At 40.9% G+C, this 27,341-nt stretch overlaps 1 protein-coding gene across 9 annotated transcripts; it reads right to left on the bottom strand.

Annotated features, from left to right (window-relative positions):
* Positions 1-1,554: 1,554 nt before the first annotated feature.
* dhx38 (DEAH (Asp-Glu-Ala-His) box polypeptide 38) lies at positions 1,555-27,341 on the bottom strand. 9 transcript variants are annotated; one of them, XM_017707306.2, is made up of 29 exons: positions 27,191-27,341; positions 27,023-27,091; positions 25,684-25,762; positions 25,167-25,552; positions 23,020-23,240; positions 20,206-20,367; positions 19,943-20,105; positions 19,601-19,719; positions 18,529-18,605; positions 18,250-18,405; positions 17,976-18,137; positions 17,310-17,417; positions 16,988-17,106; positions 14,833-14,970; positions 14,541-14,727; positions 13,823-14,008; positions 13,469-13,609; positions 13,257-13,367; positions 12,982-13,098; positions 12,784-12,891; positions 12,550-12,662; positions 10,755-10,963; positions 8,972-9,126; positions 8,653-8,808; positions 7,730-7,864; positions 7,494-7,619; positions 5,981-6,076; positions 5,761-5,882; positions 1,555-3,027 (listed from the first exon to the last, which is right to left on the bottom strand). In XM_017707306.2, the coding sequence occupies exons 4-29, from the start codon at positions 25,493-25,495 to the stop codon at positions 2,946-2,948; spliced, it is 3,798 nt and encodes a 1,265-aa protein (XP_017562795.1). In that variant the 5' UTR covers positions 25,496-25,552; positions 25,684-25,762; positions 27,023-27,091; positions 27,191-27,341; the 3' UTR covers positions 1,555-2,945. The 9 variants fall into 9 exon arrangements, with proteins under 9 accessions (XP_017562795.1, XP_017562797.1, XP_017562798.1 ...); XM_017707308.2 differs by having other exon boundaries at positions 25,167-25,521; XM_017707309.2 differs by lacking the exon at positions 25,684-25,762.

Raw genomic sequence — 27,341 nt, 5'->3', positions numbered from 1 at the left:
TACACCTTCTTGAGCCTCAATTTAGCGATATTGGTTTTTAAATCACTCATCTAGAACTCCAAGCACCACAGAAAAGCATGTCCCCAGTCATGTGTAAAGGCTGAGGCTATATTTGGAAGAAACATCACTCAACTTCCTTTTCCCTGTTTTTCTTCATAGATCCTAAGAAAGCACATGGTGAGTCCACTGTGTCTTTTAGTTCTCAGAGATTTTCTCATTTAGCTCATGATTTCATATGAAGCTTTTAGCTGAAGTCACTGGTGTAACTGACTTATTGTGGAGGTCATTGTGGAAAAAATAGAACACAATTGGAATAAATGACATATTTTAGTGGAGAGTCTATGATTGACAGCATGTGATTCACCATCACAGCCAGTTTGTAAAATTATTTTTTTAATTAAAATGTCTCTGGTGTTTCTTTTATGTGCAACACCAATGAGGATGTGAATGAGAGGGAGGCAGGTGGAAAGGTGAAGATGCAAGGAGTAGAGGTCGTAAATGTGATTTCAAATATCTTGGGTCAACCATCCAGAGCAATGGACAGTGAAGGAAGAGGTGAAGAAGAGGGTGCAGGCAGGATGGAGTGGGTGGAGACGGATGTCAGGGCTGATGTGTGACAGAAGGATAGCAGCAAGAGTGAAAGGGAAGGTTTACAAGACAGTAGTGTGTCCTGCTATAATGTATGGTTTGGAGACTGTGGCTCTGTCTAAAAGACAGGAGGCTGAGCTGGAGGTGGCGGAGATGAAGATACTGAGATTTTTGTTGGGAGTGACAAGGATGGACAAGATTAGAAATGAGCAGATCAGAGGGACAGTGAAGGTGGAGCAGTTTGGAGATAAAGCCAGAGAGGCCAGGTTGAGATGGTTTGGACATGTGTTGAGGAGGAATAGTGGATATATTGGGCAAAGAATGTTGGAGATGGAGCTGCCGGGTAGAAGGAGAAGAGGTAGACCTCAGAGAAGGTTTATGGATGTAGTGAAGGTGGACATGGAGATGGTTGGTGTGAAAGTAGAGGAGGCAGTGGAGAGGGCAAGATGGAGGCAGATGATCCGCTGGGGCGACCCCTAAAGGGAGCAGTCGAAAGAAGAAGAAGAAGAAGAAGAAGACTAATGAGGATGCGTAACACTAGTGACTCCTATGGAGAGACAGAAAAGTGGACGTTTCTGTATTATGACCCATATGTAACTATAAAACTGTGTTTTTGCAGTACACAGTGTGTTTAACCGAATGTTATGAGTTAAGAATTTTGAAAATGTTATTAAATTACTCTGAGGGAAACAGCAGAGCTCCTAAAACATTTTCACCAGAAATTCACGTCTGAGATTCTTCTTCCAAACATTTGTCAGCATGAATAACTGTCACTGACCAGTTTTTACATACTTTATCAACAATTTCCACAGAAAGTTCCAGCTTGCCAGACAGGATAGCAAATGTAAGATCATCCACAACATTATTACAATATATTTTAACAATAATGATGTAATCATGAAATAATTCCATGTCAAATCATGCTTTCTGATATACTGAAATGACTTTGGTGTATGTTCAGCAAGACATTGTTCTCCCTTTATTTTCAGTGCATTACAGTGTTACCACGTGGTTCCATACAGTTCACCGATATAGTGAGTTAAAGCACCTACTACATTTATAAAAGTTTGTTTTGCTAACCCTCTACTGCGCAAAAATAAACAAATAAATCAATCGATTCACTTTGCTTGCATAAAATGAACGTGATTATGAAATACCAAAACATTTTTTAAATTATGTGAGCAGGAGTAATTTTGGGGTGTTGTCTCGAGGCAACATTATGCAACAACGGGAAAACTGATATACAGCCATGAGCCCTGAAATGGCTTGTGACTCATCAAATCCATCCCACATTGCTGCTTCTAGGCAACAAACACATTTCTGCAAAAAATCATAAACAACAACAAAAAAAAAAAACATGATACTGAACGTTAAAAAGAGGTTTAAAATTGCCCAATAAGAGACAGTATGAGCAGAAACATGCCTTTATTGACATACGCCAACTGTAGCCTTTACAGTTAACCCGGTCGTTGTCTTTAAATATGGACGTTATTGTACAGTGAGGAAAATGAGGCAACATTATGCAATAGAGAAAGTGCAAAATTTGAGTTGGACAAATTTTGCGCCGTTCTTGCTCTGACATAAAATCATATTTTTTATATTTTAAAATTACTGCTTTGCATGAACATCAACAAAATAGCTCCATCATGAAAGCCCTCAATGTATTATTCCCTCAAGTGGTGGACCTATAATACAAAGAATGCAACATTAGAGGGGAGTGAACACAGGAAGACTTTAAAAACAGATAGTTTGACGCTTTTAATATTTACAGCTTCTAAAGACAAGAAAGCATTTGGCAACTAGACTCTTCACTATGGACCCTTTCAAAGATTTGCAGTCCTGTGAAATCCAGAACTGCTGGTGCTGATCATTTCTAGTGCACAGACCAGATTGCTGAGTGATTAAGTATGAACACTTATAAACCCCAGGGGACCCCACACTTTACTTAACTGGACATACTCAGCACAGTGTCTAATAAACATCACTTCCAGAAATGACATTTTTTTTTGTTGTTGCTTTTTTTGTTTAAAAAAAAAAAAAAAAAACATTTCAAACAAGATTCGAACAGAATTACATTGAACCTGAAGACTCTGACAAGAAACAACATCTTTATGAAACGAAATCTTCGTGTATGGTTTAAAAAGAAAAGACAAAACAAAAAGGAAAGCGAGAAAAAGAGAACTGCATTAAAACATTACTATCCAAGAGTCCTTTTCTCTTATATCCCTTATACAAGTGCTCCTACTGCTGGCCTGAGCAGGGAAATGCATGTTCAGTGTTCAGGGAAAAGGATTTCTTTTCTTCCATCTCTGAAATCAGTAGATGACATGCTTGACTGTGTTGACACACATGCTGACCTAAAGGCCAAAACGTGCAGGAGTCCGCTTTGGAGTCATGGGCACATCTTCCTTTCTGCCCGGAGTGCAGATCTTTATTGACCTGTAAAGAAAAAAATGAAGAGAGAAAAAAATGTCTGAACTATGCGTTTGTAAGCCCATCAAAATGGAACCAATGGTATCATAATACCAATGAGCATAGAAGAAAGACTTTGACTTGTGAACTGAATTATGAATGTTGGCATTTTCCCGCAAACTGCCCACTGACACTACCACAAAAATACTTAGGGTAGTAGCTCAGTGCCAGAAAGGTATAGTATAAGATGTCCCCTATACTATAATAAAATCCCCTTAACTGAATGACCCCAAAATGCTTGATATTACTCATAATCTTCTATTGGTAATACATTAAAAGAACAACAATCAAGACACAACAGTGCTTTAACACTGTGTCCACTCACTGTCCACTCCATTATATACGTCTACCTTGTCAGTCCACCTTGTAAATGTAAATGGTCGTAATGATATGCCTGATCGGTGTATGATGTAGAACAGTCTGCTGTGGCTACACTTTCAAAGCAAAGATCAGTTTAATTTGAGAAGAAAAAAAAAACCTTGAGAATGATGGGCAAAGAGGAGAGTAAACAGTGGTGGGAAGGCTAAAGGAGACAGAAAAGGACAGTTTGTCTCAGTAGGGACCTGCACAGGTCTGACATGGGTGGCAGAGTGATCTATCATCTTTAATTACTGCTCTGTACAGGTCACCCAGATCCAATGCACAAAACCAGCCAACCGCCCTGCCCTCTGTAACACCAGCTATTTTATCCAGTGGGCCACCACCACCACCTCTATGTCCTACAGACAACTACTTGTATTGTTCAAAACTTCATAAGTGCATATACATTTTGGTTATGCATGCTTCCTTGTTTACAGGGTTAATCATTTTCTGATTTTACAAACCCAAGTAAGGTTACAGTCAACATGAATCAAATCTTTTTCTTATTAATCTTATTTTCTTGCTTTAAATGTAGCCTAGTTAGATTCTGTCAAAGCAAACAGGAAAATTAAGTGCACCTCTTAGCACTGTCTTTAGCTGAAATGTTTGTTGGCAATGTGAGCATGTTATCCATAACACTTACAAGCAAGACTCCTGGCATTAAATGGGTCCAGAACTGCCAACTTTGACAGTAAACGTACATTTGACTGACAAGCAAATAAACAACGACAGACTGGTGTTCAAATGTGAGGCGTAAGGGCAGCCGGGAAACAATTCAGTAAGATTCGGCCAACACGTCAGGATAACTAGCTTAAAAGCTACTAAGTGCTTCAAACAGAACTACTTAATATCTTGTAAAGATATGCCGTGAATTTATTTTTTATCCACCATTCATATGGCTGTAAAGAGCACACAGTCCAGTACACAGTCCAGCACAAAGTCCAGCACACAAAGCAGGCAACTACTTGCAAAAGACACAGAAAATTGTTCACACAGCAGGTGAAAGTGGCCCAAATCCAATCTTTTTCTTCATATGTGAACAGATAAACACACTGATTCTGATTTGAGACGCTTTCATATGTGGTGCTGAAATCCGATCTACGGCAATGTGCCTCAGTATGAACAGCCAGATCTGAATTCATGTGAACTCGACATAAGCCATAATTTTGCGCTGCTGAGACTCAAATATTTAAGCTGATGTTTCTGTACAAATAAAACAAAAGACATTTGTCACAGCCGTTCTGTGTTCGAAGAGATTTTGAAAGAAATGCAGGTGACATTTAAAAGATACAGTGAACAGCAAAAACAAAAGCGTCGGAGACTGCGGCTTCCTGCCACATAGCACAGAAGCCGCACACTTCATTTTAAAAGCTCTTCACAGATTTACATGTTTGCTGCAGAAATAATGCAGTGATTGGATAAAAGTTTGAGCTCAAAAAAGTATTGAGAAATAATTAATCATATTATTGCTATGACATGATTAATTGTGTGTAATAGTGACCACATAAACTGACAAGGTAAGTTTTCAGGTGAACATTAAGAGAAAATTCTAAGCTTATTTCCTGTTCCTTACACACCACATTAACAGTAACCAATGTATGCGGTGGTAAAAATGAGGACATTTAAGTTGGCCTGTGTTCTGTTTCAGACTCGATGGTTATAACTTATCTAAAACATCATCAAGACATCCAAGACTGAGAAAACGACCACCCTGTTAATTATCACATCTCCCAGTCATGGAAATCAAACCTCAATACATAAATATGATCATCAGAATGTCTACTCAACAGTCAGCCAGAGAAAAGCTTTGATCTAGAGATAAATGTACTGATTAATTAATAATGAGTTATTTTACAGCACCCATCTCTTTCTTTTGTGGATCTGGCAGATGTGTGCGAAATTAATTTCTCGGATTAATCTGAAAATTAAGGCAGCACTGTCTTGTCTGCATGGGCACCATTTAAATTGCTACAGTAATGGGGGTCAGCAAAGAGTCAATATTATTTCTTTTCCTCTGCAGTGGAGACAAGAGGTGAGAAAAGCTCATCATTGAGGTGACAAGAAGAACGGCTGGCGAGGAGAGAGAGAGAGAGATGAGGCAGACTGAGAGACTAAGCAAAGGAGGGCTCGAGGAAGGGGGGGGTGATAATAGTCTTCCCAAAATTGCAACATTAGTATTTCAGCACAGCAGACTTCTGACTATTTCCCAAATGGGATGATTAAGGTTTTGTGAGAAAGCATGAACAGCGGCTTTAAAGAGCGAGGAACTGATTGTAAATCCTCTTCCACATGCAGACGCATGAGTGCGCCATTACTGTATTACTGAAGTTAGAGCAGTACCTCGCACTGCCAACGTTGTTTTTCCTCTCCTGCTCCTCTTTCCGTGCACGCAGCTGCTGTTCGGCCAGCGACATCTCCTCCTCCATGTTGGAGATTTCCTCCTTGGCTCTCCGCCGGTTCTCCTGAGAGAGGGAGAGAGAGGCAAGTCTATTTCAGAGGGATGTTCAACAGAAAGCCAAGTATGTGGAAAAAGCATGTAAACCTAATGACCGTGTCTTACCTGTCTGCTTTTGCCTGCGTGTTTGATGCTGTAGAACATCGGGCCCAACTCCGCCAACCATTCACCATCTACTGCTGTCACACACTGCATGTACTCCTGCAACATGGACATAAAGCATCAAACCAGAGCAAAAACCCAACCCAAACCCAGGCTCTGATACCACAGCATCCAGAATTTCAAACCCACCCAAGACACATGCATGTTCATTTTCATTAAAAGGGAAACTCCGGCCAAAATGGGGAAAAAATGATCAACCACTTCATCTTTTATAAACTGGCTTACTCACATCTTACAGTGGTGAGTCTAGATGATTGTATAGTCCCTTAGGCAATGGCTCTGATGATGTATCTTGAAGGTGGAAGGATTGGAAAAACTATAACTACTTTGGGACAGATACCTGAGACCTGAGCAGTTAGAGATGTTCTCCCCTCACAGTCATGGGGCATTCATGGGCTGAAGGTTAGGGAACAAGCTGTACAATAGGGCTGCCCACTCTGGGCAAGTGTGCTCACTGCACCCTAATGTGTGTGTTCACTAGTGTTTATGTGATGCTTCACTGCGCATTGGTTAAAAAAAAGCAGAGATAAAATGTCCCCATTGTGGGCCTAATCAAGTCAAGTCAAAAGGCTTTTATTGTCATTCCGTCTATGTACAAGTACACAGTGGAGTGAAATTACGTTCCTCCAGGAACAACACGGAGCGACAAGTAACAAAAAGTACAAAGTGCGAACGTGCAGACATACTGTGCAAACAAAAAATTAAACTAGACACAATATAATAAATACAATAAATTAGAGACATTTGACACAGGACAGTGCAGCACTGACACAGCACACATTTCTGGACAAAAGCAGAAGGAAGCCAGATAGCTAGAAAGCTTTCTTTATTAAGCAAATTAGTCAAATTCAGCAAATAAACAGTAATTGTTAATTAAAATGGGCAGAAGTGTGTCCTCTGTAGAGAATGTGTCCATGTTTTTTACTTAATCAACAAACCATAATTTGATCAGGGTGCCTAAACTTTTGCATATAACTGCATCGTTGCCTTCAGGTCCTCCTCAGAAGGTCCAACTAATGGTGGATCATTCTTAACACTGCAGTAACACTGACATGGTGTTGGTGTGTTTGTTAAGCACTTTGAGCTGCATTTTAAAGCATAAAGAGCACTATTTAAATAAGGTAAAGTATAAATATGCAGAATCATCAGCAACAGCGCACTAAGCCGGAATCTGAGGAGGACAACATTTATTCAGCTGTTTCCTTTCTCCTTTAGCTTTATAGCAAATCAAGTGTCAGGGTCACCACTATGTTTTCAACACCATGGAGAGTGCATTTAAAAGTCTGTGAATGAGACTCTGACTCAGCATTGCTGAAGGAGATGATCACTGAGTTTCACACCTGATTCGTAACGGCTCTGGTAGTAGTAAAGAAGAAGAAAAAACCCTTTACACAACATTTACACAGACCACAGAGCTGCAAAAGACACTGAGTAAGAGAGAGATGATGCACAGTACCTTGGTGGTCATGACCAGCTCATGGTAGGTGATATAGTCAGGGGTGTAGCCCATGCCAAAGAGAGAGCTGGTGGGATGAAGGTGACAAGGCATCCCTGTTCGTACGTTCACATACTCTCCGATACCCTATAGAGACACACATTTTACACAGTCAATGCAGGCACTCAAATGCTACACGGCACTCCCGCTTACATGCAACAGTGATTTTCCTCAGATGGCAGAATTTGGTTGTGTACCTTCAGCTTTGCAGCCTGGTGGAAATAGGCTGCACATATGCACTTCCTGATCACATCCCAGTCAGAGCCACAAGAAGTCAGGTTCATTTTCTGCTGCACCATGATGTCTTTGAGCTGTGCTCGCACTTCCCTCACCTGCAACAAAGAGGTACACAACATGTCTAGTTAATCTGAAAAGTTTCGAGAATAACAGTGTCTGTGTTTACATGCAAAGATTTTTGCCAATTTGTTTGAATACATTCCAATTACAGATTAAGACTGAGGTGTTTACTCTAGGTGCTCACTCTACTCAACAATCGATGGAAAATCTTCGTTTACATCCTCACTTCAAGCAATCCGATCCAAAATTATGTGCATGTGTGGAGAACCACTTAGAGTAAACGTTACCATAACAGCAAACATCACGCGAGTCCAGTCAGAGTGAGATGATTTTGAATTGGCGCACTTGTGATTTTAATTGCTTTAAAAAATGTCAGACAAAAATTGACTTCACATGTCCTTTTTTTTTTTTTTAAACACAAGCTTGACGTCCATCCCACTGCTGTATATTAAAGATCAGAGCATAAACTTCATCTTCTCTGCAGACCAGTTTCTGCTCCGCTGTGTTGAACGGTATAAACTCTCTCTGACATGCAGAACAGACTTAAACTTTCCGAGTGGGAATGTAATCAGATACAGGCGTTTACACTGATATTATTCTTCTATTTAACATTTTATTTACAGGATTAACCATCTCATTCAACTAGATAGAAATTGTATTCCGAACGGCCTCAATAGGACTAGACGATTCAGATTTAAGTGTATACATGGATGTATTCTATTGTGATTGAGCTATTAGTCTGATTATTAATGGATTATTAGACTGTATGTAACCGTGGCTACTGATTAAAGAACCAGTGAACCACACTGAGATGTTGCCGTACTTTGCGCATGGCCTTGGTGTGGATGAAGTGCTCATTACACCAGATGCTGGAATAGTTGTTGTTTTTCCACTGCAGGAATACATTGAGGTAGGTCAGGTGATCGCTCTCAGGGACAGCAAACTTCTCCCTCACCTGGTCACTCTCCTCTTCTCTGCCCTAGTTGGAGCATGGTAAAACATTTTAATTACATCGACAATCAAACAGAAGAGATGCATTGTATGCAGGTTCATCAAATGAATAGAAACAGGGACAGAGACTTCAAATGTTATGGCTTTTAGCAGATTCTCATTCTTTTCACAAATTAAGGACATGCACAGACCTTTGGCCTGTAGAAAATGGTGGGCACAGACAGCATAGAGACTATGATGAGGATGTCGGCACTGCAGCCCATATCACAAGACACAATCAACATCTTGGACAGTGCTGGGTCCAGAGGAAATTCCACCATAAGCCGCCCAGTGGGTGTCAAAGCGCCTGATAGGGAAAGAAAAGGGAGTGACAGTTACACAACAAGCAATAGAAGGGCAAAACACATAACTTTGGTAGGAATACACTATATGTTTAAGAATTTTTAAGAAATTTTCTAAGATCAGATTTCTATGATTACATGACAGACTCTAAGAAGCTTAGGGAGAAAATGCAGAGAAAAGCTGAGCAGACACTTTGGGCAGGTAAGCTTTAATCAGAGATTATCTGCTGTTAACACAGTGCAGGGGCAATACAGATAAATCCCACTTTCCGTCAGATCTTCAGAAATTCTCAAGGACATGCTGCACCTATCAGTCACATTCTCAATACATTCAAACCCTTTGTGTGATTGTTAGTTTCTTAACGTTAGTCTGCTGCACCATAATGCCGGGTCAGGTTTACATATACATTTGTTTCAGGTTCTAATGTACAAACAGAGATTGATGTTCAGATTTTTAAGTAGTCATTGTAATCATGATGCTAATAATGACAATAGTACTTTCAGTTTATATAGTTTCTTTCAAAATCTAATGATAATTCATCTGGAGAGAAATAAATGCTACATGCAATGATTATTCAGGTAACTTATGTGTATACTGAAACCTTATTGTTTATTTTTCTTCAGTACACATAGCAAGAGGTTGCAGTGTATCTGCCATTTCGACAGTGGAAATTGTGAGCTGGGAGTACTTTCCCCATTTTGGCCAGAGTGTCCCTTTTAATGAAAATGAACATGCATCTGCCTTGGGTGGGTTTGTGATTCTGGATGCTGATATAATTGTGGTATCAGAGCCTGGGTTTGGGTTGGGTGTTTACTCTGGTTTGATGCTTTATAGATTAATTCAAATTCTCATCCAGCTGCCTGAAGAGTCAGATAATGTATTACTATTGTAATATACACAGATCAGGCATAACATTATGACCACCTCCTTCTTTCTTCACTCATTGTCCATTTAATCCGCTTCAATAGGGAAGACAGTGAGTGGACACAGTGTTTAAAAACTCCAGCAGCACTGCTGTGTTTGATCCACTTGTACCAGCACAGCACACACTAAAACACCACCACCGCGTCCGTGTTACTGCAGTGCTGTATCTTGATCCTCCACCCAAATAGCACCAGCTCTGTGAGGATCAACAGGGGTCCTGACCACTGAAGAAAAGTATGCAGAGAAAAAGATGGACTACAGTCTGTAACTGTAGAACTACAAAGTGCTCCTATATAGTAAGTGGAGCTGATAAAATGGACAATGAGCGTAGAAACAAGGTCATAATGTTATGCCTGATCGGTGTACTATTATTTCCCAATGACCATTCTTTACCTAAACAGTCCTACGGAGTCATGTACGTTCTGAGACTTTAAAACTTGAAGGGTATGCAGGTGCCACAAGTACTATTTTTAAGTTAAAGAAATAACTGTACATTATCATATTCAGAAAATTTCATTTATTAAATAGTTTTTAATAGTGAAGAAATTGTATTTATGTCTTTTTCCCCTCACAAATCAATAAATGTCCCTTGGCCAGGGGACCTCAGGTGTGCCTAAACACAGATCTGTATATCAGTGACTATATGAGTAAGTGGCTCATTTTGCCTCTTAAGACTATGGAAGTGCTGAGGTTAACACTGCACCTTACCTGTGTTGTCCAGAGCTCCCAGGATCCATAGCTGGTACATGGAATTGAGCATGTTGTCTTCGGGCGGTGGGTCCATGAAGTGAAAGAGCAGCAAGTCCTGCACCCCAAGCGACTTCAGCAACAGCACCACGTTAGCCAGGTTTGTGCGCTGAATCTCTGGAATGGTGGTGGTCAGCATTTCATTCTTGAAGGCACTCTGAGTGTATAACCTAGGAATGAGAGGAAGCCAAATAAAGGAGTGACCGTTAATTTGTAATATGTGAACAGGGTGGACGTTTATGAAATGAGCAAAGCAAAAAAAAAAAGGAAAAAAAAAAAAAAAAAAAAAAAAAAAGTTGTGTTGAGAAAAGCCCAGACAGACACATGGACAGACATTGAGTCATTTAATGAAAAGGTTCCAAATAAAGACTCTGCATGGGGGCTGAGGAATGACTAATGTAGTAACGCCTGAAAGAGCGCTAAGTCTCAGCTCTATTCAGACTCACTCCACTCCCACCTTAAAAAGAAGCCAAAGAAAGCCTTCCCCACAATGAGCAATTTTCAAACTGCTTATGAGCGTCTTAAAATATCCAAAGCACTTAACACAGCTCTCCTCGCTGGCACGCAGAGATAGGTCTGAGCCAACACAGGATTTGTGCAGCCATTCACCTTATTGGATAATCCTACTGAAGTTGGTGAATTATGCTGAATAGCTCAGCAGGAGTGGGTATGCTTTCTCTCCCCCACATAAGCAGAGCTGAAGTGACGCTGGCACTTGTAAAGGTGCTTCTGAGGTGCGGATTCACCCCACAAGCCTCACGCACACACGACTTCCCTAAGAGGCCTCTCCCACAGTCTACGGCGCCCAAACAAAAACTGATTGTTCACAGAAACAGATTGTTCACAGTTGCAGAACGCCACAAACGGCACGCTCTCGTGAGCAGCCAGACGCATTAATATGGATGCAAAACAATTCCATCCATGAACAAGTGTATGCTACTGAGACCGTCTGTCCCTGTATGCTCACCAGAGTGCAGATTTGGAAAAGGTCACTATGAAAAAGACTGGCGGAGAAGTCTCAGAGTCGCATTCTCCCTGCTGTAAACAAAATGAACAGGCATGAAATCCTGTCAAGATTATGGTTTTATTTCTTTTCTGCAGCCCTCTTGGCTGGTTGATGGATGTTATAAATGAGGGACAGGCTTGCAAATCACAAAGACCGAAGTGGAAATCGGCAAGAGCCTTTGAGATGTAGAAAGATGCAAAGCTGAGATGAACTACAGCCTCCAGAAATGGAGGGAAGCTGGCACACAAAGACACACTAATGGTAATGCCATGGCAGTTTGCTTTCAAAGCTTGGAGTGGTGTGAAGAGACCCAAGTGGAACAGAATGTTCCCAATGTGCAATCCATGTCTGATCTGAACTGAAATGAGAGGGTGAGGCTGTGGCGTACTGGTTTTGCTCTGGTTTTCTGCTGTTTGATGGTGAAGGACACAGTGACCTGTCATTCTTTCTTTCATTCTCTCCCTCTGTCATTTTCTGCCAATGCATGGCCAAAACACTATCCCCTACAGAGGCCAGAGTGTCTGTAGGTCACACTGAAGAGAAAGGCTTTAACGAGACAGGCTAACAACTACTTTAATCAAGGCTGCCATTAAGTTTCTTGGTCTTACCCTGGCTCTCTCTTCATTTTCACCCTCCCACTTTCCCCCTGTTGAAATGGAGTCTAATCAGTCTCAGGACCCTGAGCAAAGATGTGTTGATTAGGCCAACGTCTAGCATCAGCCTTTAAGTGAAAGAAATGAGTATGTTTACCTGTAGCACTGGCCTGGTCCTGTCCTCCCAGCTCTGCCAGCACGCTGGTTGGCATTGGCCTGGCTGATGGGGTAAACCTGCAGAGCATCCATACCTATTCGTGGGTTGAACACCTATGAAAACAGGGCAACAGGAACAAATTACTGTTGTGATGACATGCTTTTGAGGGTTACATTCTAGTAGGCAACCACAAAGAAACATGAGTCAATCGTTTTAAGGCCTACAACCATGTACCTTAAGTTTGCAATACCCAGAATCAACAACAAACATGATCCCATCGACAGTCAGAGAGGTCTCAGCAATGTTGGTAGCGACAATGCATTTCCTCACCCCGTCCGGGGCCTAGCACGACAGACAGACATACAATTCAAAACACAAGTCATTTAAGCAATTCAAAAGCTTCCAGTGAACAGACAGGAATGGTTAACATACCTTCTGGAAAATCTTGGCCTGCAGGTCTGAGGGAAGCTGGGAATAGATGGGCAGAACTGCAAGTGGAGGAGCATTCTCCAGATCTTCCAAACGCTCTATGATCTGATCTGACGTTACCTGCAGCAAGACAGAGGGTTTGATGTTGATGCAGCTAACAAATACGGTCCTAAAGTTTTGTAGCATCTAAAACTTCGCTATAAAACACAGTAACTTCCCACTTAAGCCTTTCTGCCATTTCTACATCAGACATTTTCTTTTCTCATCTAAAAACTCACCTCGATGTCCTCCTGACCAGGCATGAAGATGAGGATGTCTCCCACCATTCCGCTGAGGTGGATCTGCAAAGCCTGCTTCACTGCAGCCTCCACATAGTCCTCCTGAGGAGTCTGTACACCCATACACACTTACTTAGCCTCAATGAGTACACAGCCTCCTTCCGATGCTGGAAACTACATTAGAGACTAGAGTAGCCATTAACACATCTTACCTTACTGAACAAGATGTCCACAGGGAACGTCCTTCCAGGAATGTGAAAGATGGGAACATTTCCGAAGAACGCCGCAAATTTGTCTGAGTCCATGGTGGCAGATGTGACAATGAGCTTCAAGTCGGAGCGCCTGGACACCACCTTTTTAAAAGGAGCAAAAAAAAAAAAAAAAAAAGCACAGAGGAAGAGAAAAAAAATGAGAAAAGGGAGGGGAAAAAACAGGGAAAATCTGATCAAACTTAAACTGAAAAGTACAATGAATAAAAAAAAAAAAAGAGAGACTGAAAAAAAAAAAAAATTGAATAATGCTCTTTGATAAGGTCAGAACAGAACAGACTGAATGGTGAAACTGACCTCTCGGAGCAGGCCAAAGAGCACATCCGTGTTGAGGGAACGCTCGTGAGCCTCGTCCATGATGACGGCACTGTAGTGATCCAAATCGGACTCACGCAGAGACTCCCGCAACAAGATTCCATCAGTCATGTACTTAATCATCGTCTTCTCTGAGGTACAGTCTTCAAAACGGATAGCATAACCAACCTACATATAAATCAGCACAAGTCTTTATATTAGGTATAGAAAAATATGTCTTTATAAGCACCAGTAGACCACCAGATACCACAGACATAATTCAGAAAATAATTAAATGGGGCATGAAATCTCAAATTTGACCACAATTCAGAATGTTTTTTAAAAAATACACAATGCACCAACATGTTTTGGGAACAATTTGAAAATATCCTGATTCTATTTTCACTAAAATAAATGCATATATTTTATTGAACATAATTTATTCTAACACTGCAAAATCAATAGAGTTTAATCACACTGTTAAAACTCCAACCAGACATTCTATTGTAGTTCTGGGTAATTTAATTTTCATTGATCATGAAAAGAACACTGAAAATTAAATTAAATCTAAAAGATGTGTAATTCTCAGTTCATCCACTGTGTGACAGTATTCACTCATAAAATGAATGTGAAATGGCTTGAGATAAACATCTAATAAGAAAAGTTATAGAACAAAAGCCTGTGTAATCTAATTTAATGTGCAACATTACATAGTGCCTACCTCCTCTCCCAGGTTGCTGCCCATCTCCTCGCTGACCCTCTTGGCCACACTCATAGCTGCCACTCTGCGAGGCTGTGTGCAACCCACCATGCCGTAACTGGTGTAGCCGTCCTCGTGCAGGTACTGTGTGAGCTGGGTTGTCTTCCCACTACCTGTCTCACCCACTACTATTACAATGCTGTTGTCTCTGTAAAATTTTTGACAAAAAATATGAATCATTAGATAAAAATGCACAAAGGCAGCTGCAGCACCTACAACTTGACTTCAGTTTTGCTGTAAAATGATGATGTACCTGATGATGTTAAGTAGTTGTTGCCGGACAGCGAAGATGGGGAGAAACTGTCTCTGTTCCAGCAGAGTCTTCTTCTTAGCAAACTCACTGCTGGCCTCACTCTTCTCTTTCATGTGGTCAGCAAACTTTTGCTCTGCCCTAGATAGAGATTGATAGGATAGAGCAGGGGTATTTAACTGAAATTCAACAAGGTCAAGTTACAGAAAATTTTCCTCAAGCGAAGGTCCAGAACATCATAATGTCAAACTTTCAACATGATTCAGTGCCATATAACGTTTACTGAAGTAGCCCAGTAGGAATACCAACATCTTATACAGTCAACAACTGAATATCAAATCAAATAAAGTACAATTCAGTCAAATTTTTTACATTTGTCAGTTTTCTTTTTTTTTTCTCAAGCAAGACATGTGAAATAACTTCCCTCTGTCTCACTTTCTTCTCCATCTGTTGTGTCTCACTTCGTCGTTCCCTGGTGTGTGTGCCACTCACACTCACATGAGTCTCAGTGCTCATCAAAATGCACATATCTGATTTGCTGAGTAGTGTCACATGTGATATTTACAACATAAATATGTGAGTCTCCCAGGCTGCTAAAGCCGTACCGTAAAGGCTAGAAAAGCTATGCCGAATAAAATTGGACCACCCCGTCGAAATTAAATAATTCTCCACAATTTATCGGTTATAGGTCTAGCTCCGCATAGGACAGCGTCTGGGTCGGACTACATGAGGGGAAAAAAAGGAAAACTGGCAAGGTGGCTGTGTGAGCGACCAAAGAAACCCACAAATGTGAGAATTTTCTCAGTTAAAAAATTACAATAACCACTGTCTTCTCTTAGTTTAAAGTAATTTCAAAGTATTATGGTCCTTTTCTTTGTAATAAGCATGCTAATAGCATGCTAACGTCTCAGTAGCTGGCTAGCTAACTTTCCCGTTCCACCTTAGTCCAGCAGTTCTGACGCCTGAAGCACCAGAATGTAACTGCTGCACCATTTAAGGTGGAACAGGAAAATTCAAACAAGAAGCTGGCGAACATCTGACTTAAGCTTCATATCACTGAAGAATTAGGGGTGGGTGATAAATAACCGCCCCCCCTCTTTGAAGTCATATGAGGCCCTAAATGTAAGTAAAGCCCAGCAGTGAGGAGCTGAACTTTACCCTCCTCTGCTGTCATCTGAAGACGGGCTGGGTTGCATACAGAGCAGGCGCTAGTAGCTGTTAATGAAGCAATGTTTTTTTTCCCCTGGGTCCCATTTCGTAACTCAGCTCCAAGGGGTTAGGATGACACTTGAAAACAAAGGGTAAAAAGAAGAAATGGGATTGGGACTGATTTTCTCTGGCATTGTTAATGGAGTTGGAACAGAGAAGCAGATTACTATTATTCACAGCAACTCTGTTCACTGTCCGGATAATGTTTACACTTTTAAACATTGCAACATCGTCTTAACTGGTGTGTTCAAATTCGGTGAACACAGAACAGCGTTTCCAAACAGTTCTACCTTTTCAATGAACGCTTGGCTCCTACCTTTCAGGAGGCAGTTCTCAGACATACAAGGCAGCTGGATGAAGGTTTACCACTGAAATTGTTTACACAAAATTGTTTATTTAACTGTTTAGAAGTTAAAAGTTCACTGCTTTCCCATCCGCTCCATCAGAGTGCGTCTCCTCTGCAGCGGGGAGTACCTGCTCTCAGAGGAGAGCAAGACTCTCAAAAGCATGGAAAGATGCTGACTTTGTGATTGTAGAATTTAGTTACAAAGGAGTGTAGACACACAGCAGAGGACAGATGCCAGACAGTTTACATTTAACATTAAAATTCAGATTGATTTGTTTATTTACATTATTAAAATAAAATTATTTTCATTTTGTTATACTTTATTGCTACTACTTTGCACATCCATGGTTTTAAACTTTGATACGAAAAAAATCTTTGTCTTGTTTGCTAGTTGGCAAAAGTTATTTGGTAACGCAGTGATTCATAATCTGAATAATCGATTTCTCCTTTTAGTAATCGATAGATTATTCGACTATCAATTAGTAGTTAGCTGCAGCCCTCGGACCAATGCACCCTTTAGAAATAAGTAGCACAAGGAACTTCTTAAAAACAAATCTACCACTTGAAAAGAAGGAGTATCAGAGCAGAAGAAAAGGGCCGTACCTGTAGTCCACAGCACCATCCTCTCCAACATGTTTGCCTTCAGAACCATCTTCCTCTTTCTTAATTCCCATAATGTCTCCAAGTTTGGTACCAGCAAGCTCCCAGTGTTTGTGCTGAGCCTGAGGAACAGAAAAGGGATTGTTGTTCCAATGAAAAATGGATTTATCGTAGACATGCATATACACTGTCTCAGCATATCAGGACATATATTAATAATCTGAGAAAAACATATTTCAGTTAGTATCTGTATGCATTGGGGGAGGTAGGACTGATATCTCTGTGAACTCTGTGAATGAGAAGTGAAAAGTGATAAAAACAGCACCTTCTTGCGCTCCTTCTGCTCTCTGTGTTTGCGGACCAGCTGGCTGCCCTTGCGAGAGATGATAGCCATGTCTGAGGTGGGATCTTTCACGGGAATGACTGGCTCAGGCTGCAAAGAGGGGAGACAGACTTCATTAGTGATTCCAAGAAAACATAAGAACTAAAAATTTCAACTCGAGACCACCAGTGGTTCCAAAACGCACAAAATATTCTTCATAACTTTCATATTTCTTCATAAGCTACATTCAAAAGGTGGGTGTTGTATGAGAGCTGTACCTGTCTTCTTTATAGTCAAATGGATGGGTTATGTAATTTTACACTCTTCAGTGATCTGTTCTGTAAAAATTATTTTTATAAAATACAAAATGCATCTAAGACTTTTGGCTTTCAGCAGTAAATTGTAAGTATATAGTAATATGTGTAGATCATAAAATTATTTTTTTAATTACATTTATTTCATGCAGTTACTGAATAATTTGCCTTACGATTTGGTCATGTAAATTTAGACAAACCAAAATATACCCTGATCAATAAGAGGTTATGGGTAGTTTAGTCGCCTCATGAAAACAATAACATAGCTGAAGACTGGAAAGGAACGCTACTATAGAATCTGGTGGTTGCGATTACTTTGCCCTTTTCCAGTGAAAGCTGTAATATGCGACCTCACCTGCTTGGTGAAGACAATTCTGCCATCTAGGAAAGGAGGAACTAGGTTATGGACAAGTAAGTGGACTCTGGCCGCACTGTCTTCTTCAAAGTCCTCATCCACTTCCAACCGCTGCACCACACCGCTGGTTAGCATTCGGTTGGTCTCCCAACGTTCATTGTCCTGAAGATGACAAGCAGAACATCTAAGGCATAAAACATAACCATAACCATACTCCGATAATATATCTGCTCATGTCTGCACATTGTACAACACTAAAGAGCTTATACTGTACCTCATTGAGCTGCCTTTTCTGAGCAGATATTCGTTTCTGGGTCTGCTTCTGTAAGATCTGCTCTCTCTTCTTCACATACTCATCTGAGCTTGAAGTCAAGGGGTTGTGGAACTCATCATAGCCCTCATCCATCATGTACCAATCTCTGTCGGCTTGCTGTAGACAAAGAATTTACATAAGAAGCCCTTAATAGTAACAGATTAAGGGAGCGAGGTTATTAAAATGTGTATTAAATAAGCACCTTCTATACTTTCAGTAAATTTCAAGGAACAAACTCACCCTCTGGTCTTCCTCCCACTGCTCTTTCTCCTCTTCATTGTCAAAAGTAATGCCATCCTCTCCATCTTCCCTTCTACCTAGAGCAAGAAAGGATTCATTTAAAGATTAAACAGATGTCTAATTTATAATCACTTTGACAATGATCTGTGAATTATTTGCATTACACAGGAATTTACTTATACATTCTGGTCATATAATGTTATTATATATTTTGCTATAGTGAACCTTGATCTTACAAATGGTTATGTTTAACCCTAACTAACCAATGGGCCTCACTCATCAATGGTCCTTAAGAAGAATTATTAAAAAATTAATACCCACTCACGCAGTTTGATGAAGACTGACATTCACCAATATTTTTTTACTTGGGAATTGCTCTTGAGTGAGAACAGAATCTATGCACAACTCAAAAGCACAAAGGTGCACTTGGTTATGAGGTGTCAGAACATGTCATGAATCTAAGGCTGAATTTTTCCTCAAGACATTTTTCAAGAACAAATTTAAGAAAAAGAAAAAAAAAAAAAAAAAAAAAAACATAGGAAGATATTGATGAATGAGGTCCCATGTCTATTCCACTTGACCCAGTGCAGGAGACAGGAAGATGTCAGTCAGACTAGCATCCACACTGGAGAACAACTCCCACACCATGCATGAGACTCTGGCAGCACTAAGCAGATCCTTTAGTGACCGGCTGCTTCACTCCAACTGTGTGAAGGAGCGCCATCGCAGGTCCTTCCTTCCTGCTGCTGTTAGACTGCACAACCAGCACTCCCCCCCCCCCCCCCCCCCCCCCCCCATTAGACCTCACATCTACAAAAACATAAACTGTGGAATTCGTCGAAGTTTGGTCCCATCACATGTGACTAAACGGGTGCAGAATCTTCAATCATGCTGCAATGCTGCAAATCTCTGCAATCATGTTAATGATGCAAATTAGCTTGTAATTACAGTAAACAAACAGAACTATTTAGTAACAGGTTTAGTTATATGACACATCTAAAACAACATACAAGTTCATCTTTGCACACTTTAAACAAGTTCAAACAAACAATGAGATGAAGTAGATGAATACCTTTCCCTCTGGAGAGACGAGGGGTGGAGCCTAGATGTTTCCTGTCATTAGCCCACTCGTTGTATTTGTAAGAGGGTGTGGGCAGAGGAGTGTCCTCTGGATAACGAGCCCTCACTGACCTAAGAAACAAACACATGTAACAATCAACAGTAACAGAACATTCAGACCAAAACATCATTCTAACAAATATGAAGACTCGGCATCCTAAAGATTTCACTTTTAAAATGCATAAAAAGGTTCTAACTTGTCTCTCCTCTCGCTTTCACTTTTAAAATGCATAAAAAGGTTCTAACTTGTCTCTCCTCTCGCTTTCACTTTTAAAATGCATAAAAAGGTTCTAACTTGTCTCTCCTCTCGCTTTCACGCGAGGAGCGATAGCTGCGCTCTGAGCGATCAGACTCCCTGTGTGAAGGGGCAGGAGAGGGGCTCTCCCAGTGGGAGCGTCGTGAGCTGGCATAGCCACTGTCATCTTCATCCCAGCTGGAGCGGGACGGTGTTGGAGCATCTGTGTGGGCACATCCAAAAACATTCAGGATTTACTTTCAATTTTAGGAAAAGGAAGGTTTATTTGAGTTAAGTGCTCAAACTGACCCAGACTAACTGACCTCTGGGCCTATGGCGAGGACTTTCAGGCTCATCCCTGCGGCTCCCGCGGCTGATGCGCTCTGACCAGCCATCCCTCTGAGAGCGCTCGCTCCGTACACTGCCGTCCCCGTGCTCTGAACGACTGCTGCTGGAACCCCGGCTGTGGATGCGCTCTCGATCATCTGCGTCCAAACATCCAAAAACATAAAAAATTGTGTTATAAAGGGAACAAAACACACTGACTGTAACTTTCTTTGCAGCCAATTTGGAAGACACAGTGACTCATGCAAACTTATGCTACATTCAAATACATTGTTACAGCATTTATGCCAGCCTTACACCAATCGACTTTTCAAGCGATTTCACTGTCACAGACAAATATCCAGTTTGCTAGGGTTATATATATATTGCTAGGGTTATGTCGCGGTCTCGTTATCTCAGTCAATTAGTGTAAGGTGTTCGGTATGGCCGTCTTAAGTCAGTCTCTTTCTCATCTTGATGCTGTGACCAAATAAACTGCGTTTAATATTATTGTACGTTTTAAGTCTTGGCTCATGCGAATACTGACATGCCAGGGGCACACAAGTGTGAGCGGGCGACTACATGTGCAAGAGAGAGAGTGCATGCACGGCTGCCTGAAATCTCTGTTGGGGAAAAAAAAGGTGAATCTGATCCACTTTACAACAAAAATCATATTAAAAATCTGGTTAAAAAGTCTAAAAATTTAAGCTGGCTGTTTTAAGATTTCAGGTGCACTGAACATAAAAGTAATGTAAGAAACGTGTAGAGGACTTGAGGAACGGCATTACTGAAGAAGCATTAATGTTTTTTGTTTTTTTTTCCATTTTAGGTTCTCTGTTGCAGTGGTTTCTTATTTTGTTTATTAGTTTTGTATGGTGTAGTTCAGACTATCTAATAGACAATGCTGAATCACTACATGTTTTGTTGATGTGTAAATATTTGTTAAATAAGAAGGTGGAGAACGGGCGTGGCCAAGCATCGAATGCGGGATGGAGAAGCCGGTCTGGCTGAACCAGCGGGCTAAGTAGCTGATGATGTTCACCTGTGCCTTGTTTCTGCCAGCCCACTTATAGTCATCTCTTCCTTCAGTAGGTGGCAGAACAGCAAGAGAAGGAGACCAGTGAAGGCATGAAAGCAAAGCACAGGTGAGCTGAGCTGAACTAGAAAAAGAGAAAAGAAAGGACTGAAAAGTCCCAGTGAGCTTTGACTAATTTTGTGGGCTGAAAAGCTGAGTGTTTTGTGTTGTGTACAAGTGGCAATAAAAGAAAGCTCTGCGTCTTCACACCTGTCCCCGATGTCTTTCCTCCACCCACCGTTAAGGTCTACACAAAGAAATTAACTGCACATTTTACGGGCTGTTTTTTTAAAAATCCTGGGTGATGATCTGCCAGAGTATACAGTTCTCCAATGAACTGCTCTGAGCCTCAGATCTTTATATGCCCACCTAGCATATCTTTCCATGAGTACTACAGAGTGAAGAAGGAAAAAGGGTTTCTCTGCTTGTAAATTTCTACCTGGTGCATGATGGGAAATACTCTCAAAAATCTAGTTGCAGCCTTGTAAATAGTGACACTTCAAGAGCCCCAGTCTCTGCAAAATCATAGTCTGTGACTAAAAACTCTGATACTGTCTTAACGCAAACCGTACACAAAAAGACTTTGAAAAGACTGAAGTCTGACACACATCTCTCACATCTAAAGACAGTGTCACAATTCTCAGTCACAGACTGACTTTGCAAAGAAAAAAAAATCTTGCAGTGTCACTATTTACAAGACTGCAACTAGATTTCAGCGATTATTCCCCATCACGCACCTGGTGGAAATTTACAAGTAGATAAACCCTTTTCCTCCCACTCTACAGTGGTACAGATAGGAAGACATGTTGGCTGGGCGTGTAAAGATCTGGGGCTATGTGCACTGTAGAGCCATACACTCTGACAGATCATCACCCAATCACTTTGCAATTACTTTTAAAATTTGACATAAAGATTTACCATCAACACAAAATGCAGTTATTCAGCGTTGTTGATTCGGTGTTATGAGCTAAACCATAAAAAAAAACAAAAAAAAAAAAACAATGTAACAGAAAGCAAAAATAAGGAAATAACACATCAATGATTCTTCAATACTGCCGTTCTTAAAGCCCTGAAATATTAAAGCAGTCAGTTTACATTTTAAGTTAATATGATTATTATATTAAAGTGGACCAGATTTGCCATTTTTACAGAGATTTCAGGCGCTCATGTGTGCATTGTCACTCTCTCTCTCTCTCTCTCTCTCCATCACGTGCAAACACGCACATGCTCCCCGGCATGTCACTATTTGCATTAGGCAAGACTTAAAACATCAAGACGAGAAAAAGACTGACTTAAGATGGCCATCTTGACCACCTTACACTAAACGACCGAGATGACGTGAGTGTGACACAGCTCTAACAAGAATTTGATGATTTTATTCCGACACTGGATATTTGTCTGCGACAGTGAAATCGCTTGAAAAGTTGTTTGGAATAAAGCTGGCATAAGCATTAGCTGACTCACATTTCCTATGGGATAAAATTACAATACAGTTCAGCCAAAAAAAAAAAAAAAAAAAAAAAAAACCGACACTGCTTGATCATATTTGGAGCAAAAACCTCAGACTCCAAATGTGCGTCCCTAACATATACACCCACCAACAATCAAAACATCAAAAAATATCCTGTTCATGCAGAATTCGGAATAAATCACCAGAGTGGAAACGTTAAAAATGAAGATAACCTTACTTTTTATTTTGACAAAATCATCATTCAGAAGATTATAAGCATTCACTCACCCCGATCACCTTTTCGTTCTTTGTCTCTTTCTCTGTCCCGGTCCCGCTCTGTGTTTTTGCTTCTTTCTCTGTTTCTGTCCCTGCTTTTGTCCTCTTTGGATGATGCGTATACTCCATGCTCCCAACGGTCTTTTTCCCTTTGCTGATGTTTTCGCCGGAAAGCTTCACTAACCCCTCCAGGGTTGGAGGGTGTTTCTGAGCCAGCCATTCGGTACTTGCGGCTGTAACAAAATATTAGTGCAGGTTCTTTAAATCACAATCTTCAACATCGGACCCAACATGTAGGCCCACACAACAATTTTTCACTCACATAACTAGATAATTTACATATTAGTTTCATAGTTGTAACGAATTTATTTGTAATCAGCGCTTGAGTAATTTTCTTATAAATAATAAAAGAGGTTAGACAAGAAAAAAAACTTCACTGTACAAAACTATGGGCCACACTGTACAAAAGAGTGTCTGTCTGTTTATGTTTCGGCAAGTAATCTAAGATCTGCAGATAGTAGCCTTCTACAGACACCCTCTGTAAAATACAGAAAACGTGGGGAGACACTTTCTGTTAATCTGTGGAACTCAATTCCAACTTTTATTAGACAGTCAAGCTCAGGGCTCACTTTTAAGAAGCAACTAAAAACGTCTCTTTTAAAATTACCGTTTAATTAAAACTCTACGTCTCGCGGTTTTTAATCTTCTAATTTGATGTTTCATTTTTTTCTGATTCTAATTAATACTAATGATTTCTTGTACAACTATGTTTTATCACCTGTCTGTAAAGCACTGAGTTGCCACCAGCATGAAAAGTGCTACATACACTTACTGGCCACTTTATTAGATACACCTTGCTAGTAAAAAGTTGGACCCCCTTTTGCCTTCAGAACTGCCTTCATCTTCGTGGCATACGTTCAACAAGGTGTTGGAAACATTCCTCAGAGATTTTGGTCCATATTCACAGGATAGCGTCACACAGTTGCTGCAGATTTATCGGCTGCACATCTATGATGCAAATCTCATGTTCCACCACATCCCAAAGGTGCTCTACTGGATTGAGATCTAGTGACTGTGGAGGCCACTGGAGTACAGTGAACTCATTGTCATGTTCAAGAAACCAGTTTGAGATGATATGAGCTTTGTGACATGGTGCATTATCCTGCTGGAAGTAGCCATCAGAAGATGGGTACACTGTGGTCATAAAGGGATGGACATGGTCAGCAACAATACTCAGGAAGGCTGCAGCATTTAAACGATGCTCAATTGGTACCCAAAGGGGCCCAAAGTGTGCCAAGAAAATATCCCCCACATCACATTACACCACCACCAGCAGCCTGAACAATGCAGGATGGATCCATGCTTTCATGTTGTTTATGACAAATTCTGACCCTACCACCTGAATGTTGCAGCTGAAATTGAGACTCATCAGACCAGGCAACATTTTTCCAATCTTCTATTATCCAATTTCGGTGAGCCCGTGCGAGTTGTAGTCTCAGTTTTCCTGTTCTTAGCTGACAGGAGTGGCACCCAGAGTGGTCTTCTGCTGCTGTAGCCCATCTTAATCAAGGTTCGAAGTGTTGTGCATTCAGAGAGGGTACTCTGCATTCCTTGGTTGTAAAAAGTGGTTATTTGAGTTACTGCTGCCTTTCTATCATTTTGAACCAGTCTGCCCATTCTCCTCTGACCTCTCACATCAACAAGGCATTTTCATCCACACAACTACCGCTCACTGGATATTTTCTCTTTTTTGGACCATTCTCTGTAAACCCTAGAGATGGTTCTGTGTGAAAATCCCAGTAGATCAGCAGTTTCTGAAATACTCAGATCAGCCCGTCTGGCACCAACAACCATGCCACGTTCAAAGTCTCTTAAATCACCTTTCTTCCCCCATTCTGATGCTCGGTTTGCACTTTAGCAAGTTGTCTTGACCACCTCAACATGCCTAAATGCATTGAGTTGCAGCCATGTGATTGGCTGATTAGCTATTTGTGTTAACAAACAACTGATACAAACAACAGTACCTAATAAACTGGCCAGTGAGTGTACATTTTTTTTTATTAATTATTATTATTAACTTAACTGGACTAAAATGCAATGCCAGTGGCAATCAGACACTGATAATTCTTTGCGGTCAACATAAGTTTCAATGAACTCACCTCTCCTTTCTCCCGTTCTTGCTTTTACCCCCCTCATCATCATCATCGGACCCGGAGTCACTTTTCCCCTCCTCCCAGTCTTTATAGGACGACACCTTGGACTTCTTTGACCTCCGGTCATCAAGGTCCAAGTTCAGCTGCTCCTTCCCCTCCCGCTCCTTGCGTTTCTGAGCAGCAAGCAGATCCAGACCAAGGAGAGATGTTCGGGGTGCCGGGGCTCGGAATACGTGCTGCTCCACTGCAGCACTTTTCTTCTTTACTATCAGCCCTCCAACCTGGGCACCTGGGTCACTGCCCTCAAGACGATGCAGCGAGGAGTCATCCTCCATCTTTCTAGAGGGTATACGGTCCTTTGCTGTAGTAGGTCAAAATATAAAGGTCCTTATCTGTAGGCAAAAATATATTTAGCTTCAGGGTCCTTTTAAGAATTGGAGGGAACCATGACTGATCTAACTGATGACTGCAATTTCCCCCTGGGATCAATAAAGGAATCTGAATCTAGGAAGAAATAACTTACCCTATTTAGAACTGAGGTGTGAAGAACCCATTGGTCTGATGGCAGTTTCTATTTGGATACCACGCCAAGGAGGTTAGTACTGGAATTCAGAAAGAAATATTTTTAACCTGCGCTAGTCTTTATTTGGCTTTATCCAAGGAAAAGATGAATGACCAAACAAAAAGATCAAATAAAAGCTTTAACACCAGTTTAGTATACAATAACATTTGCTAGCAAGCTAAAGCAACACAATCCTAGACAGTGTTCTGTAACCTTTTCTGCAGGGTTGGTAACCACCCACAGATTTAGTTTGCTTCTATGAGGTTAAACTCCTAAAGGACATGCCACTAATGTTTCCGCATTTCTGCATGAAATAAATCAGTAAGGCATAAATACAGCCAGAGTGGTTTAATTAATTATTTTTTTGTTGTGAGAAACTTTAGAATTGCACTTCTAAATATATTGGTATGATCACATTCAACAGTCCATCCTCTGAAACTACCGTCACAGACCAGCGTTTCTTCTAACACCTCACTTGCCTGCCTTATTATCCCACCTTCCACCAGGTCCTGGTCTTCCACCAGGACCACAATTAAGAAACACTGTACTAATGGAGATATCTTTACATTTATAGTTACATGCTGTAGTAACGGTAAGATATAGATTGTCTCTCAATAGGGAAATTTCATCTCTGCATTTAACCCATCTGTGAAGTGAAGCACCACACACACACTTGGGGTCAGTGAGTACACTTGCCCTGAGCGGTGGGCAGTCCTATCCACAGCACCCGGGGAGCAGTTTGGGATTAGGTGTCTTGCTCAAGGGAACTTTAGTCAAATACTTTTATCCTATATGTCCTATATGATAGATAGATAGATAGATAGATAGATAGATAGAAAGACAGAGAGAGATAAACAGATAGACAGACAGATATCAGAGGTCCTCTGTAGATGAGAAACCTTTTGAAATTCTTATTTCTGTTCCGATGGGGCTAAAACTAAAAGAACAGTGGGGACTCAGTTAATTTCAATCAGTTTACAAGACTTACAACGTCTACCGCTGCAACTTATTAAGACATATTCATCAAAATATTTAGACAGCATATTTAGGTCAATTGGAACTAAATCTCGTATCGTTAGGCGTCTAACAAACATTTTAAACGAATAAAGCAGTTTGGAGTTGGTGCAGTTACCCTAATAGCTAACTAGCTAACTAGCTAAGCTAGCGGCAGCAGCTCCTTCTGCATTTTGCTCCCTAGAAGCCACACTGAAGCTACAGTAGCTAGCTATCTAACTAGCTAACGCACCGCACAAAACTGCCCATTTTATCATTTCAATTACCATTACACCAACATACACACCTGTTTCACACTCCTGTTAGAAACACCAGCCCGGTTAAAGCCACACTGTTGACCGCGAGGCGTTTAAAGCTGAAATAAACAGTGAGTCTGTGAGTTTTAGCTAAACCGGCTAACCGCGAACACAGAAGTGTGAAATAAGAGCAGCTAAAACGCCAAAAACAGTCATACCTGTTCCCTCCAGTGCTCAGTGAACTCCGTCCGGTGAATCCGATCACATTACTGTGGCCAAAGAACAGCTATGTTTAAGAAAGTGAAGGAAATTCCTCTGAAAATACGACACCGAGGACGTCAACAGCGGGTACAGGCAGACGCCATTGCA

Source organism: Pygocentrus nattereri, chromosome 15, assembly GCF_015220715.1.
Source record: "Pygocentrus nattereri isolate fPygNat1 chromosome 15, fPygNat1.pri, whole genome shotgun sequence".
NCBI classification, from domain to species: Eukaryota; Metazoa; Chordata; class Actinopteri; order Characiformes; family Serrasalmidae; genus Pygocentrus; species Pygocentrus nattereri.
Note: the sequence above shows the minus strand (reverse complement) of the source record. Positions and strands in the feature narration are given on the sequence as shown.

Bases quoted from the DNA above. Each gene is read 5' to 3' on its own strand.
- dhx38 (XM_017707306.2), bottom strand. From the start codon at position 25,495: ATGGAGGATGACTCCTCGCTGCATCGTCTTGAGGGCAGTGACCCAGGT. The intron at 13,099-13,256 runs GTGAGTTTTTAG...GTCTTGCTGCAG, and splicing joins CTGGTCAGGAGGACATCGAG to GTAACGTCAGATCAGATCAT. The intron at 12,663-12,783 runs GTACATGGTTGT...CTGTTTTCATAG, and splicing joins CTGGGTATTGCAAACTTAAG to GTGTTCAACCCACGAATAGG.